At 30.0% G+C, this 14,126-nt stretch overlaps 1 protein-coding gene across 1 annotated transcript; it reads left to right on the forward strand.

Moving 5' to 3' along the window:
• Nucleotides 1–1,136: 1,136 nt before the first annotated feature.
• Nucleotides 1,137–4,195, forward strand: LOC131638443 (probable serine/threonine-protein kinase PBL26). The gene is made up of 5 exons (XM_058909006.1): nt 1,137–1,617; nt 1,796–2,010; nt 2,236–2,425; nt 2,507–2,898; nt 3,487–4,195. Exons 1-5 carry the CDS (start codon nt 1,464–1,466, stop codon nt 3,853–3,855), a joined length of 1,320 nt encoding a protein of 439 aa, XP_058764989.1. The 5' UTR covers nt 1,137–1,463; the 3' UTR covers nt 3,856–4,195.
• The last annotated feature ends 9,931 nt before the right edge of the window (nt 4,196–14,126 follow it).

Below are 14,126 nucleotides of genomic sequence, written 5' to 3' on the forward strand. Positions count from 1 at the left end.
CAATAAAAGGAGCTATGAACAAAATTATACTGAAAAATAAAAAATATTATTATTTAATACAATACATTAATCATATCAAATATATTACATTTATTTGTTTCTACAAGTTTTACACAAAGATTAAAAAATCATTTTTTATCTTGTCAAACAATTCTAACATAATTTTAAGGTTGAATTAATTATTAAATTAGATTAAGATTTTAATTAAAATTAAAATCAATCTCAATTATTTACAAATTCAAATCACCTTTATTTATATCAATAAACACACAATTCACAACTCTCTTTTTTTCTAATAATATCTTTTATTAATGTTTCATGTTAAATATATTTTTGGTTAGATTCTAAATTTTCTGTAATTTAATTTAATCAGTACACAAATTTTATGTTAAATATTTTGGATTTGTAAATAATTGAGACTGGTTTCAATTTTTAATTAAGTTTTTAATTCATTATTATAATCAACCAATAGTTATTAATGTGCTATAATTAAGTTTTCAGGAATGCTAGCTGCCGAGAATCCATATTGGGTGGGTGGTATATACATTCATAGTGCATTAAGTAATATTATTATCAAGTTGGTATATAAAAACAAATATTCTATAGCCACACCAATGCTCTACATAGATCCGCCCATTTTATTGAAGTTGTTATCGAATTTTTTTAGAAAATCTCTTGCCACTAATTTTTCCTTAAAAGAGAATAAAAATAATCATTATTTGTGTTAATTATTATGTGTTTTCATGTACACTTTAGATCTATAACATTTACGTGCTGCTTAAAAGAGAATTAAAAAAATCATTATTTGTGTTAATTATTATGTGTTTTCATGTACACTTTAGAATGACATGGCTTTATATTTCATTACATGTTGACACGTCACTCAAGGATTGAATATCAATCTTATTATACATTCTTGCATTCTAAAAACAATGGACTATAATTGTCATGTTTACCGGCATCATAAACTCTACTCCCCACAATTACACTTGGTCAAATGTTTTTCTTTCTCTCTCTTATCATATTTGAAACATATCTCCTTTTTGGTCGCAATTTTTTGCGGATACACACCAAAAAAAACATCCTCAACATCTTCCATGTTTCTTCCCATACTGACTTGACCTAACCTAGCCATCTTGTTTCTTAGTTTGTTAGGCCCCGTTGGTTACATGTCATTTAGGTTTTTTGTGGGTTTAGTTTCAACATCTTGTTATCATTATTAATTCCTTCAAACTTTTTTCTTTTTCTCTAGTTTTGGTTCCCCTTTAGTTTCTTTTCTCTGCCTTGTCCTTTAGGCAAGGGGAGTAAAACTCATTCATTTCTTTTTGTTTTCTTTTTATATATTAATATTCTAATACATTCTGAATTTGTAAACTATATTTTTTTTTGTGAGAAAGATTTTTGATAGATTTAAAATTTGGGTCTAGGATTTTACTTAAATAAATATATAAACTTGATAGAGAATGAGTTGCTTTTCATGTTTTTCCAACCAAGAAAAGAAAGTACCAAGGAGGCCTAATAACAACAACAATAACAATGGAAAGAGGATACAATATGCTCCTACTCAAATATCTCCTAAAAAAGCACCTCAACCTAACCATCATCATCATCATCAAGGTAAAATTAATTTTATATATAAAATCATGATGATGTTTGTATATGGGAGATTTTAGTTATAATTCTATATTGCAATTTTGTCGGTCTCACCGTGAATCCAAACACGCGCTAAAAAGTTAGGTGATTGAAAATTCTCTATTGAGGAGAATGGTTGATGTATGATTTTATTTTTTTGCAGAGAATCATAACTATAAGGCTAGGACAAGCCCACAAAGAGAACCTAGAATAAATAAAGAGGCTAACAAAGAAAATGGTGGTGGTAACAACATTGCTGCACAATCATTCACATTCAGGGAATTGGCTTCTATCACAAGGAACTTTAGGCAAGAAAATCTAATAGGTGAAGGTGGGTTTGGAAGAGTTTATAGAGGAAGACTTGAAAAAACAAACCAGGTAAGACAATGATACATATTGTAATATTCAATTATTTTCTTAAATTAATACCAATGTTACTGTGTCTTGTGTCTGTATCTGATGTCTACATATAATGTCATATTGTCGTCGTGTTTGGTGTATGTTTCTTTGTTTGTATCTGGTGTCTACATATCAGTGTCGTCGTGTCTGGTGTTTGTCTCTCTGTGCGTCAGTACTAAGTATTTTAATGATTTAACTATGTAGGAAGTAGCTGTGAAGCAACTTGACAGGAATGGACTACAAGGAAATAGGGAGTTTCTTGTTGAAGTTTTGATGCTAAGCCTCTTACACCATCATAATCTAGTGAGTCTAATTGGATATTGTGCTGATGGAGAGCAAAGACTATTGGTATATGAGTACATGCCATTAGGATCTCTTGAAGATCATCTACTTGGTAAAGTTATCACTCGAATTGATATTATCGACATTAATTTCGATATGTATGTTGCATTAATTAATTTCAATATTGATGCAGATCTTCCACGAAGACAAAAGCCATTAGAATGGTTCAAAAGAATGAAAGTAGCACTGGATGCTGCAAAAGGTTTAGAGTATTTGCATGATAGAGCGAATCCACCCGTGATATACCGCGACTTAAAATCCTCCAACATTTTACTAGACAATGGTTTTAATGCAAAACTATCTGATTTTGGATTAGCTAAACTTGGACCTACAGGTGACAAGTCTCATGTTTCTTCAAGAGTGATGGGAACTTATGGATACTGTGCTCCTGAGTATCAAAGAACTGGTCAACTCACTGTTAAATCAGATATATACAGTTTTGGTGTTGTTTTGCTTGAATTGATTACTGGTAGGAGAACTATTGATAACACAAGACCTTTAAGGGAGCAAAATCTTGTTACTTGGGTCAGTTTCCCTACTCATATCTTCTATTTCTTGAAAAATATTTTTTGTGAGCACTATATAGTTAGTTTTGGTATGATGCGGTCTGATGCGGACGTTGTAGAATTCAGTGTTTAGAATTTAGGGTTTTGTGAATACTATATAGTTAGTTGTGGCATGAAGCGGTCTAATGCGGCCGTTGCAGAGTTTAAGGTTTAAAATTTAGGATTTTGTGAGCATTATATAGTTTGATGTGGCCTGATGTGGTCTGATGCGCCATTGCAGGATTTAAGGTTTAGAATTTAGGGTTTTGTGAATGCTATATAGTTAATTGTGGCATGACGAGGTCTAATGCCCCTTTGAGAGTTTAGAATTTAGGGTTTTGAGAGTACTATGTACTATGTAGTTAGTTGTGACATTATGTTCTATGAAGAGACGGTTGCATCTGACCGATGCAATTGCCCGTTGCAGACACTACAACATCCATAATATTGCGGCAGCATCAAACCGATGCAAGTGATGTTGTTTGCAATTTTAAACCATACTCGTTATGTTTTATCTTCTCGAACTATGAAACTTGCATTTACTCGTAACTTTTTTGAAATCGAACAGGCGTATCCAGTATTCAGGGAACCAGCAAGGTATTCAGAATTGGCAGATCCAAAACTTGAAGGAAGCTTTCCGATGAGATCGTTACATCAAGCAGTGGCAGTAGCCGCAATGTGTCTAAACGAAGAACCATCAGTGAGACCATTGATAAGTGATGTTGTAACAGCTCTTAGTTTCCTTAATCCAATGAACCAAGATCAACAAGTTTTGTCACCAATTGATATGCCATCACCAACAGAAGAAAATAGCGCAACGTTGAGTCTTCTTGACGACGACAGTGCTGTCGAACGACAAAGAGCCGTTGATGAAGCCATTGAATGGGGCTCAAATACTAGGAATAAACCAAGGCTTGACAGTGCTTCATCTATTTAAAACCATTACAACAATATATACAACCATAATTCTGTTTCAAACAATGTAGCTCTACATTTGTGGCTTTTTTTTAAGTTGAAATATTAATTATAATCAAAGCTCAAATCAACCGAAAAGAGAAGGATGTTGCAACGCTTCGAAAATTGTATCAAATTGAAGGAAAAAAACATCTCATGTCAAGGCTTGCATCTTATACAAGAATGATGAATTTAGAGATATATTTCTTCTTTGAGAAATATGTTAATTCAAATGTTTTGAAAGATAAATTTGCATGTAAAGTATTTTGAATTGAAATGACAAGAAATGTAAAGAAATTTGAAACACAGTGGAATGTATACTTAAAGATCTAGAAAGATTGAGTATTTTTCTAGTTAAGAGTATGCTTTATAATTTAAGTATTTAACCCTTTTAATCTTCTTAACAATACATAAAGGGAAAATATAACATTGTTTAAAATATAGCATTGCTTAAAGAATCATTTTCCATGTACTCATATACCAAAATTCTATGTTTACCTTCAACACAATATCCATACATTTCAATCAAGTTCATGTGGTTAAGCCTTCCAATGATGTTTACCTCAGCCAACTGCAATTGAAATCCACAGGAAAAACCTCACCAAATAAGAGGATGTTACCTCTGTTTAAGAGGAAAATTTTTGAGTGTTTACCTGATAGAAATTAGATGAGATAAAATTTAATAGTTAGAATGATAATACTATTTTAGTCTTATTGATAGGATTTTTTTGTCAAAATAAAATTTCCTTTGGTTAACTTTCTAATAGATTGGATTCAACTCTTGTGTTCAATATTTTTTAATTTTTGATAATAATTTCATTAAAATAGAAGAAAAATAAAAATTATGAATGAGAATTGAACCTACGACAATTCTTGTATTAGTAAATGAAATTAATAGTATTTAACTATTTAAAGAAAAAAACTAAAAAAATAAACATTAATTATATTGATAAATAAGGAAAATACTTTTTTAATTTTGGAAACTTTATTATTATTATTATGAGCCATATTTTAAGACTCTGTTTAAAAAAATTAGTCGGTAGCTAATAGCTGATAGCTTATAGTTTATAGCTGATGATTTGTAACTAATAAGTTAATTTGAATGTTTGATAAATTAGGTGTTACACTAACTGATAAATACAAAATGACATAAAAGACATTCGTATTAAAACTTTGTGGTTTATTTATCTTATTATATTATATTGTTAAATTATTAAATTAATTGTATTTGATAAAAAATAAATATATTAATAAAAACATACAAAATAATGTTAATATATATATATATATATATATATATATATATATATATATATATATATATATATATATATATATATATATATATATATATATATATATGAAAACTAGAAGAAATTATCAAAATATATTAAATTTGTATATAAATTTTATAATAAAATTTTGCGAGATACATGAAATTTGACTTCAGTTAAATTAATTCTAAAAATACAATAAAATTTGAATTTTCTTCGTTTTGGTTGATCTTATAGATTCTCCTATGATGTTTAATTTCACTAATTTGAGAATTATCAACACTATTTAAAATTTATTATATAATTTAGATATTATTAAAATATTAAACATTGCATCATCTTGTAAGTTAATGCTATATATATATATATATATATGAGGAGGGATCAAATTACACCCGAAGAGTTACACAACGAGTTACACTCGTTCAATAACTACATCTCGAATTAATATTTTTTAAATTCAACCGTTGGATTGAAACATAATATCATATAGATCATACCTATAAAGTTTGAGCTTAATCTATAATGATTTACTATGTCATTGAATTACATCAAAATTAACGTTATATGAAAGCTCATTTTAACGTTAATCTTTGGATATCTTGATGATATAGTAAATCATTATAGATTAAGCTCAAACTTTATAGGTATGATCTATATGATATTATGTTTCAATCCAACGGTTAAATTTAAAATATATTAATTCGAGATGTAGTTATTGAACGAGTGTAACTCGTGGTGTAACTCTTCGGGTGTAATTTGATCCCTCCTCTATATATATATATATATATATATATATATATATATATATATATATATATATATATATATATATATATATATATATATAAGGTATTACATCGAAGGGTAAGAATAGAATTTTGTAAATATAATAACAATAAATGAAAAAAAAATTTACAAATTAAAAGTTACAAGCTCAAAAACTATTTCAAAAAGCTTTTGAATAAGAAAATTAAAAACAATTGTCAAACAAAACTTTTTCATTTATGTTTGAGTTGAAAAACAAAAAGTTAAAGGTAAAAAAAAAAAACTTTTTATAATTTTATCAAACAAACTCTAAGATTAGAAGTTTATAAATTGTCTTATATAATTATAGTGAAAGGTAGGTTATGTTAACAAATTTTTGTTTTAGGAAATGAACATTAATAGTGTTTAACCATTTCAAAAATAACATATAAAATGTATTGATAATTAAATAAAACATTTTCTAAATTTTGTACTTCTTTTTTTTTATTATTATGAACTATACTCTAAAATTAGAACAGAACTTTTAAAATATTTGAGACAAGGTGAGAGGTATGAGGTTATGTTAACTAAAGTTGTTGACACCTACTAATTGTTAATTTTGACTTTTGTGTTATTTTTAATGTCAAGATTTATATCAAAATATGACTTTTGTATTGAAATTTAGGTACATATATCAGATGTGTGCAAAAAAGACTTAACAAGGTATTGTTTGTTAGAACGATTCAATGTTCAATTTCAACAACAATCACCAATCACTATCCAGACGTACATATAAAATAAGTTAATTCAAGATAATAGAGAATATTACCTAAGATCATTTTTCCATTCGTAAGTCTATATTAATTCGTTTTTATTTTATAAATCAATTTTATGCATATTATTAATTATTCTAGATGTTTATGTAGTGAACATTGTCAACTAATAATTATATGTCCCAAGCAAAATACTGTAATTGTGCTATGCTCGTTACACAGTAATCTTGATTCAGCAATAAAAGATGTTTTAAGCGCCTAAGTGACATTATTTGTACTACTTAAATTTTACCTTTAGTTTTGAATAATTTGTATTCATGTTTAATTTTTTTTTTTGTAAGATTCATGTTTAATTTTTTTCCAACATCCAATAGAGCTATGGAGGAAAACAAATTTATGACTTGTAATGTAAGAAATAAAAAGTCAAAGTTCATTTTTTCCAAAAGTAAGTATTACTCGTGTTTTTTGACATTCTTTTATTTTTGTTAATGTATTACTTGTGCTCTGTGTGTATTAATTACTATATGAAAATTATTTGTAGTGATGGAAACAATATAACAGATATTCGTGTGGATACTATGTTATGAAATATATATTGAATATTATCTCTGGAAGCATTAATGATTCATTGGCTAATGTATTCTCACTTTATCCATATGCATGCAATTTATTTATGTTAGTTGTTAAGTTAATGTTCTTGTTGTTGTTAAATGGTAAAAGGTTTATGTTGTTGTTATTGTGGAGATTGAATCGTTAATGTTGTTGTTATAGAGTTATTCTAGTTTAAATGTTGTTCAAATTATAGGTGTTTGACGACTCAAAATGTGTATATAGGCTCTATTTAAAAAAAATACAAGTCAAAATAAATTTTAAAACAATTTATATTTGACAAATAATTTCCCTCGATTTGAATTTCAAATCGATGTAAATACACACTTTCCACCTCGAATATTAACAGAAATCGAGAGGTATAGTGGCACATGCTTTCTAGTTCGGAAAAAATATAAAAATGTTGTTGCTATGGATCAAACTCATGACTAGTACAATTTTCTCCTCAGTGGAATTTTAACCGAGTGAAAAAATGACAAATTCTCATGACGCCCTTCGTTACATCGACTATGAAATTGAGATAAAACTCCTTTTTCAACCGAGATAAAAATAATTTTGTAGTAGTGTGTGACTATTGCAAAATTCGAATTTTAAGGTTCCACACGCCTTTTTGACCTGATTAAATGTAGATGCTCCATCGATGAGGAAAAAGATTTAAGGAATTTTTTTCTTGTTAAAAGCAACTTCTATTTTGAGATTGATTTTCAAGGAAACTTTAGAATATTTGAGAACTCTTTGGTGTTAGGTTTCTTCTCACATTTTTCCAAAATCAATCTCTCATGTAGGTATTTTTACACTCCTCCGCTCGTTTAAGATATTATTAATCATACATTTTAATGGAGAGGAGATCAAATCACCCTTTAAACGGGGTTCACGTAGAGATGAAACAGAAAAATTGAAAGAATTGTTTAGAACTTGAGCGAATGATTTTGATGACATGTTTGGGTTGATTATATTAAGGTTTAGATGACGAGGATCGTCTTAAATTTTCTAAAACTATGTAGGTATTGCAAATCAATTAAGAGTTTATTTTATCATAGTTGAAACATGTTAAATTTTGAGTGTAAACTTTTGTTTCGACGACATTATCTCGATATGTTAGAGACCATGAAGCCACTAAGACATATCGAAGAAAGAAACACGGACATTTATTTATAAATATGTTTTGTTTAACTTTTTAAATTTGATTAGTATTAATAAGAGGTATATTTAAAAAAGAACTAATAGATATATCAAAAAATTTGAAGAAGGTCGATCTCAAAAAAAAAGTTTGATTATTGTGGAGAGAGGGAGTAAAGTTAAAATTCTAGACTTTTCGTCTCATTACTCTAATCAAATTATATTAGACAATTACAGCTTGGTATAAAATATAAAATGCGTTTTCTCCTACTTGATAGAACCCAGCCGAGAATATACCATTTGAAGAAACAATTACATCTTCTGTATGTTTCTCTACTGAGAGAAAAGATCCCTTATTCAATGATGATAAAGAACATGAACATTGAAAACAAAATAACAAGACTAGAAAAATATTTGAAATTGTATGAGCCATATTTGTTGTTGTAATTGCAATGTAACTTAAGCTATATAGCATACATTTTATTATATATAGATGATTTATTTGTTGCAGGTTAAGTCCAAGTGTGTATATTTAACAGAAAAGTAACATAGGTAGAAATTAAATATTGATAGATATGAGACCACAGGACTAACGTTGCTTCGTATAGATTATTGCCGTGTTTGATCTCTTCAATTGCTTGCTTGACGCGGCTGAGTCTTTCCACTAAAGGACTAAGAAGTATGGGGTCAGTGGTCATCCTATAGGACCATTATATACTAGGAAGAATGTTTCATGTTGAAATAATTTTTATACAAGTATTCGACGTTGACATTTACATGTAAAAATGTTAGTCGAGCAAATCATAATTCAATATTCACCTTAAATTTTAGTGATCATCTTTAGTGGTATTTTTAGTGGTCTTCACACACCTATTCTTCCGACAGCGTCAAAAGTTCAAACCACAATACTTAATAAGTGAGACATCCTCATTTTGTCATAAATTAATACGAATATGTATCTTCGTAGAAAATACAAAAGTATATCTTCACACCGGTTTTTCAACCTTTCTCAAACTTTTTACTGCATTGCGCCTAATCCAAGAGCTTTCTCAATCTCTAATCTAGTCCATTCAATCCAACAACTTCATCTTCTCACAATTGGTAAGTTTTTTCATTTCTTTTATTTTTTTGATTTGTTATGCATGCATTAGTAAATAAGTTTAAGGTATATTAGATTGTAGTTACACTCATTATATGTAGTTTATTGAGTCATGCATCTTGACATTTTTTATGTTTAGATCATATGGTAATGTTGGGTTTATGCGTTTTCTCTCATTTTTGTGTTTTAAATTTTAAAGAAGTGCACTTTCTTATTTTGTATGAATTTGATTTTCACGAGTTAGAGATTCGCACTTATGTATTTTGGATGAATTTGATTTCCATGAGTTATAGAAGTGCATTTCCGTATTTTGTCTATATTGTTTGAGTTTGTATGTCTGTCTTCTGGGTTTGAGTTCTTTGATCATGATAAAAAAATTCTAGTTTAATTATATATAAAATGACTGGCAACCAAGATATATTGAGGCACAGTAGAGTGTCCCAAAATGCAATATTTGCGAGCAATTTCAGACAAATCAATGAAATTATAAGCAAAAACCAAGTCAAAATAATGAACAAGTAAACAAATATCCAAAGGTGAAAATTTTTGGGACTTAGAAAAAAGAAAGCAAAAATCGTGGGCGCAACGAAGCAATATAGCGGTTGCGATGCAACCCAACACACTCGCGATGACGCAAATTTATGACACATTTTTTGCATCTTTAAATAAAAAATATGGAGACTTTTTTTAGGGTTCTGAATTGGAGAGAGAAAGTGATGGCCAGGAGATTTTGTGCTTGATTTTTTAGAGCATTAGAGCCATTGGAAAGCTTATTTTCCATTAGTTTTGATGAATACTTCTTATCAACTCATGGTAATTGTTATTTCACTATGAGTAGCTAAGTTATTTTAGGTTAGGTCTTTTGAGATAAACCTAATTGTACATTGTTAGTTCATATGACTGTTTGAGTTGATTTGAATGATTTTATATTATAATCATTAATTAATTGTTCTTGTGCTTAATGCTTTTGGTTTGTTGACGAGCACAGAAATTGATCTTAGATGAGTAAGGCTTATTGTACATAAGTCTGTTGATATGAATTAGGACAGTTATTCAACTTAGTAATTAACTAGGAATGGATAATTATAAGTTGTGACTTTTGAATTAACGAACTTAGAAATGCCTAGTTTAACTTTAAATTGGCATAGGGAATTAGGGAATTATTGTCAAAAATAGTCAGTTGTAACCCAAGGAATTGGGTATAGTGATTCATATAATACATAGTTCATCAATAGGTATAATTAGGGAATTTGAAATAAAGATCTAATCAAAGGGAATCACGATTCAAAATGCAACGAATTTTTTTCCCTTTAGGTGATCCTTACGAATGATGCATGATCAGTGATAAAACAATTATCTCTTGTGGCGATTAGCACCTTTGATGCAGAATCTGATAAATGATCATGATCGTTGAATGAAGAACAATGCCTCTACTCGATCCACACGAATTGAGTGTCTTCAATCTCACTGCTAGCTGCTACGAATGAAGACATCTAATATATGTGTGTGTATATGTGTGTGTGTGTGTGAGAGAGAGAAAGAGAAAGAGATGGAGAAAGAAAAACTACGACAAGGGCTTCACAAACCGAATTTCAGTAAATGTCAAAACTTCTGCACAATGGTTCTATTTATAGAATCAATTGTGTGGGATGCAAGCTAAAATTCCCACTTAAGTGCACCATACATTATGATGTATCATATTTCACTTAAGAGCATGGTACCTTACCATATTCCGTATTCCACTTAAGTACATGGTATCTAACTGTATTATATAATTCACTTAAGTGCATCGTACCTTACAGTGTTCCGTAATTCTCTTAAGTACACCGTACCTTAAGATGTTCCTTATTTATTATATCTCTTATCAATATGTCCTTATGTGTGTGACATTATAGGTTCTCGTGAAGTTGGTAATTATATTAAATCACACATTTAATTTAATAAACACTGAGCGGGATCTAGCAACACATCATGGCTACCCAAGTCACGAAAATATCATGTGATATGACAAAATCTTTTGCTGATAATACTTGTGTGAAACAATTACCCTTTTTCCCTTATGTCTATATTCAAGTTCGACCCATTATCAGTGATAATCTTTCTTGGCACACCATACCTGCAAATGATATTGTTCTTGATAAACCTGACCATAACATTCTTGATCACATTAGTATAAGATAGAACTTCCACCCACTTGGTAAAATAATCAATAGCCATAAGGATGAACTGATGTTCGTTCGAATCTTTAGGCTTAATCATGCCAATCATATCAATTCCTCACATAGAGAAAGGCCATGGAGAAGAAATAATATTGAGAAGATTCAGAGGCACATGAATCTTGTCAGGATAAACTTGACATCTATGGAACTTCTTCACAAACTTGTAATAGTTAGATTCCATTGTCATCCAATAGTAACATGCTCTTAACATCTTTATAGCCATCGCATGTCCATTGGAATGGGTACCAAAGGATCCTTTATGAACTTCCTTCATTAACATGTCTGCTTCGTGTCTATCCACGCATTTGAGCAGAACCATGTCAAAGTTCCTCTTATATAGAACATCTTCATTCAGAAAGAAGTTGCCCACCAATATTTCTCAAAGTCTTCTTATCTTTGTTGGATGCCCCAAGTAGGTACTCCTGACTCTAGAGAAAGCATTAAATATCATGAAACCATAGTTTATCATATGATTCTGCCTCTGCAGTAAACACATGAGCCAGTCTATCAAGACATCTGATTGTAATCTGAGGCACATCATTTCTGAAATTCACTTTATACATTGAAGACAAGATAACCAAAGCATCTTCCATCTGATTCTCTTCTCAAGGAATATGATGAAACACAACATTGTTGAAGAAGGTCGACAATCTTCTAGCATAATCTCTATAGGGGATCAAATCAGGATGACGAGTCTCCCATTCACCTTTAACATGATTTATCAAAAGGGATGAATCTCCATATACATCAAGGATCTTAATCCTGATATCAATGGCTTCTTCAAGACCCATGATACAAGCTTCATATTCTGCCATATTTTATTTGTACACTCAAACATTAATCTTCCAGTAAAAAGGATATAAGAACTCTGAAGAGTAATAAAGACTTCCCCAATTCCATTCCCATAAGCATTAACAGTTCCATCAAACATCAAATCCCACCGGGATCCTGGTTATAGTAATTCTTTAGGCAAAGGCTCATCACAATCTTTGGATTTCAAGTACATAACATCTTCCTTAGGAAAATCGAACCTGATGGATTGATAATCATCAATTGGATGATGAGCCAAATGATCAGCCATAATAATTCCTTTAATTGCTTTATGTGTATACTACTCAATATCATATTCAGACAATAGCATCTGCCAACGGGAAATTCTTCCATTCAAAGCAAACTTTTCAAAAATATACTTGATTGGATCCATTTTAGATATTTACCAAGTAGTATGAGTCAACATATACTGATGGACACGCTTCGTAGCCCAAGATAAAGCACAACAAGTTTTCTCAAGCAAAGAGCTCAGAGAGTTACAATTTCTGAATTATTTACTCGGGTAGTAGATGGCATACTCTTTTCTATCTGTCTTATCTTGATGATGAAGGACACTACCCATAGACTCTTTAGCACAATTAAATACATGATCAAGGGTCTTTCTTCCACTAGAGGAGACAAAATAGGTGTTTTAAGAAAGCAAATATTCCTTGATACGATCAAAGGCCTTGTGACAATCTTTAGTCCAAACACATATTTATGCTAATGCATATTCCTTGATACGATCAAAGTTCATGGATATGTGGAGAAAATGCATATTTATGCTAAATTCATGAAAAAGCTCTTATCCGAAAAACGTAAGTTAAAGCATGATGAAAACATCACTTTAACAGAGGAGTGTTGCTCCATCATCTAAAGATATTTCCACCTAAACTCACGGATCCAGTTCGGTTTACTATTCCTTATTCCATTGGTTCACTAATGATAGGTCATGCTTTATGTTATTTAGGAGTTAATATTGAGGTTGAACAATGAAAAAAATTTCTTCAACGTGTTTGAAGCACTGGAGCATAAAAAAGAAGACTCCCAAGTTACAAGATAGATATGATAGAAGGAAGATCCAACAGGTATCGCAGAAATAATCAGGTGAGAAAATAATTTCAGTTAGGACAAAAGGTTTTGTTGTACAAACCTCGCCTAAAGTTTGAGCCAAATATTTCCATTTTTCACACTTATTTCTTACAAGAGTATCTGTACATGAGGAATTTTCTAGAATTTGCATTATTTCTATTGAGTTTATTAGTCTGATAAATACACACTGAGATATTATTTTGTGATAACTCTGAGCCTTTTAAGCCAACATGTATTAAAATAATTAGATCAGTTGTTTAATTGAGCCTGGACCTTTTCTTTCGGTGACATAGCATGTCATATAGCCAACTGACTTGAAAGGTTAATGTTTCCTCCCTATTTGGAGTTAGGTAGAAATGTTAGTTGTCTTGTTTGATGAAAACGAGTCAGTTCGGGTTTGGGGTTACTCTTAAAAGTTAGAAACGTTTAAGTTTGGGGTTGGGGTACTAGATAAATTGGTTAAAATAAAATAAAATAATAAGAGAATCATAGAAAATAAAGAAGTTAAAATG

This window comes from Vicia villosa, unplaced genomic scaffold (assembly GCF_029867415.1).
Source record: "Vicia villosa cultivar HV-30 ecotype Madison, WI unplaced genomic scaffold, Vvil1.0 ctg.002314F_1_1, whole genome shotgun sequence".
Classification (NCBI taxonomy): Eukaryota; Viridiplantae; Streptophyta; class Magnoliopsida; order Fabales; family Fabaceae; genus Vicia; species Vicia villosa.

Excerpts from the sequence above, each read along its gene's own strand:
- LOC131638443 (XM_058909006.1), top strand. The coding sequence starts at position 1,464 with ATGAGTTGCTTTTCATGTTTTTCCAACCAAGAAAAGAAAGTACCAAGG. Across the intron at positions 1,618-1,795 it reads CCATCATCATCATCATCAAG|AGAATCATAACTATAAGGCT; the intron begins GTAAAATTAATT and ends ATTTTTTTGCAG. Across the intron at positions 2,899-3,486 it reads AGCAAAATCTTGTTACTTGG|GCGTATCCAGTATTCAGGGA; the intron begins GTCAGTTTCCCT and ends GAAATCGAACAG.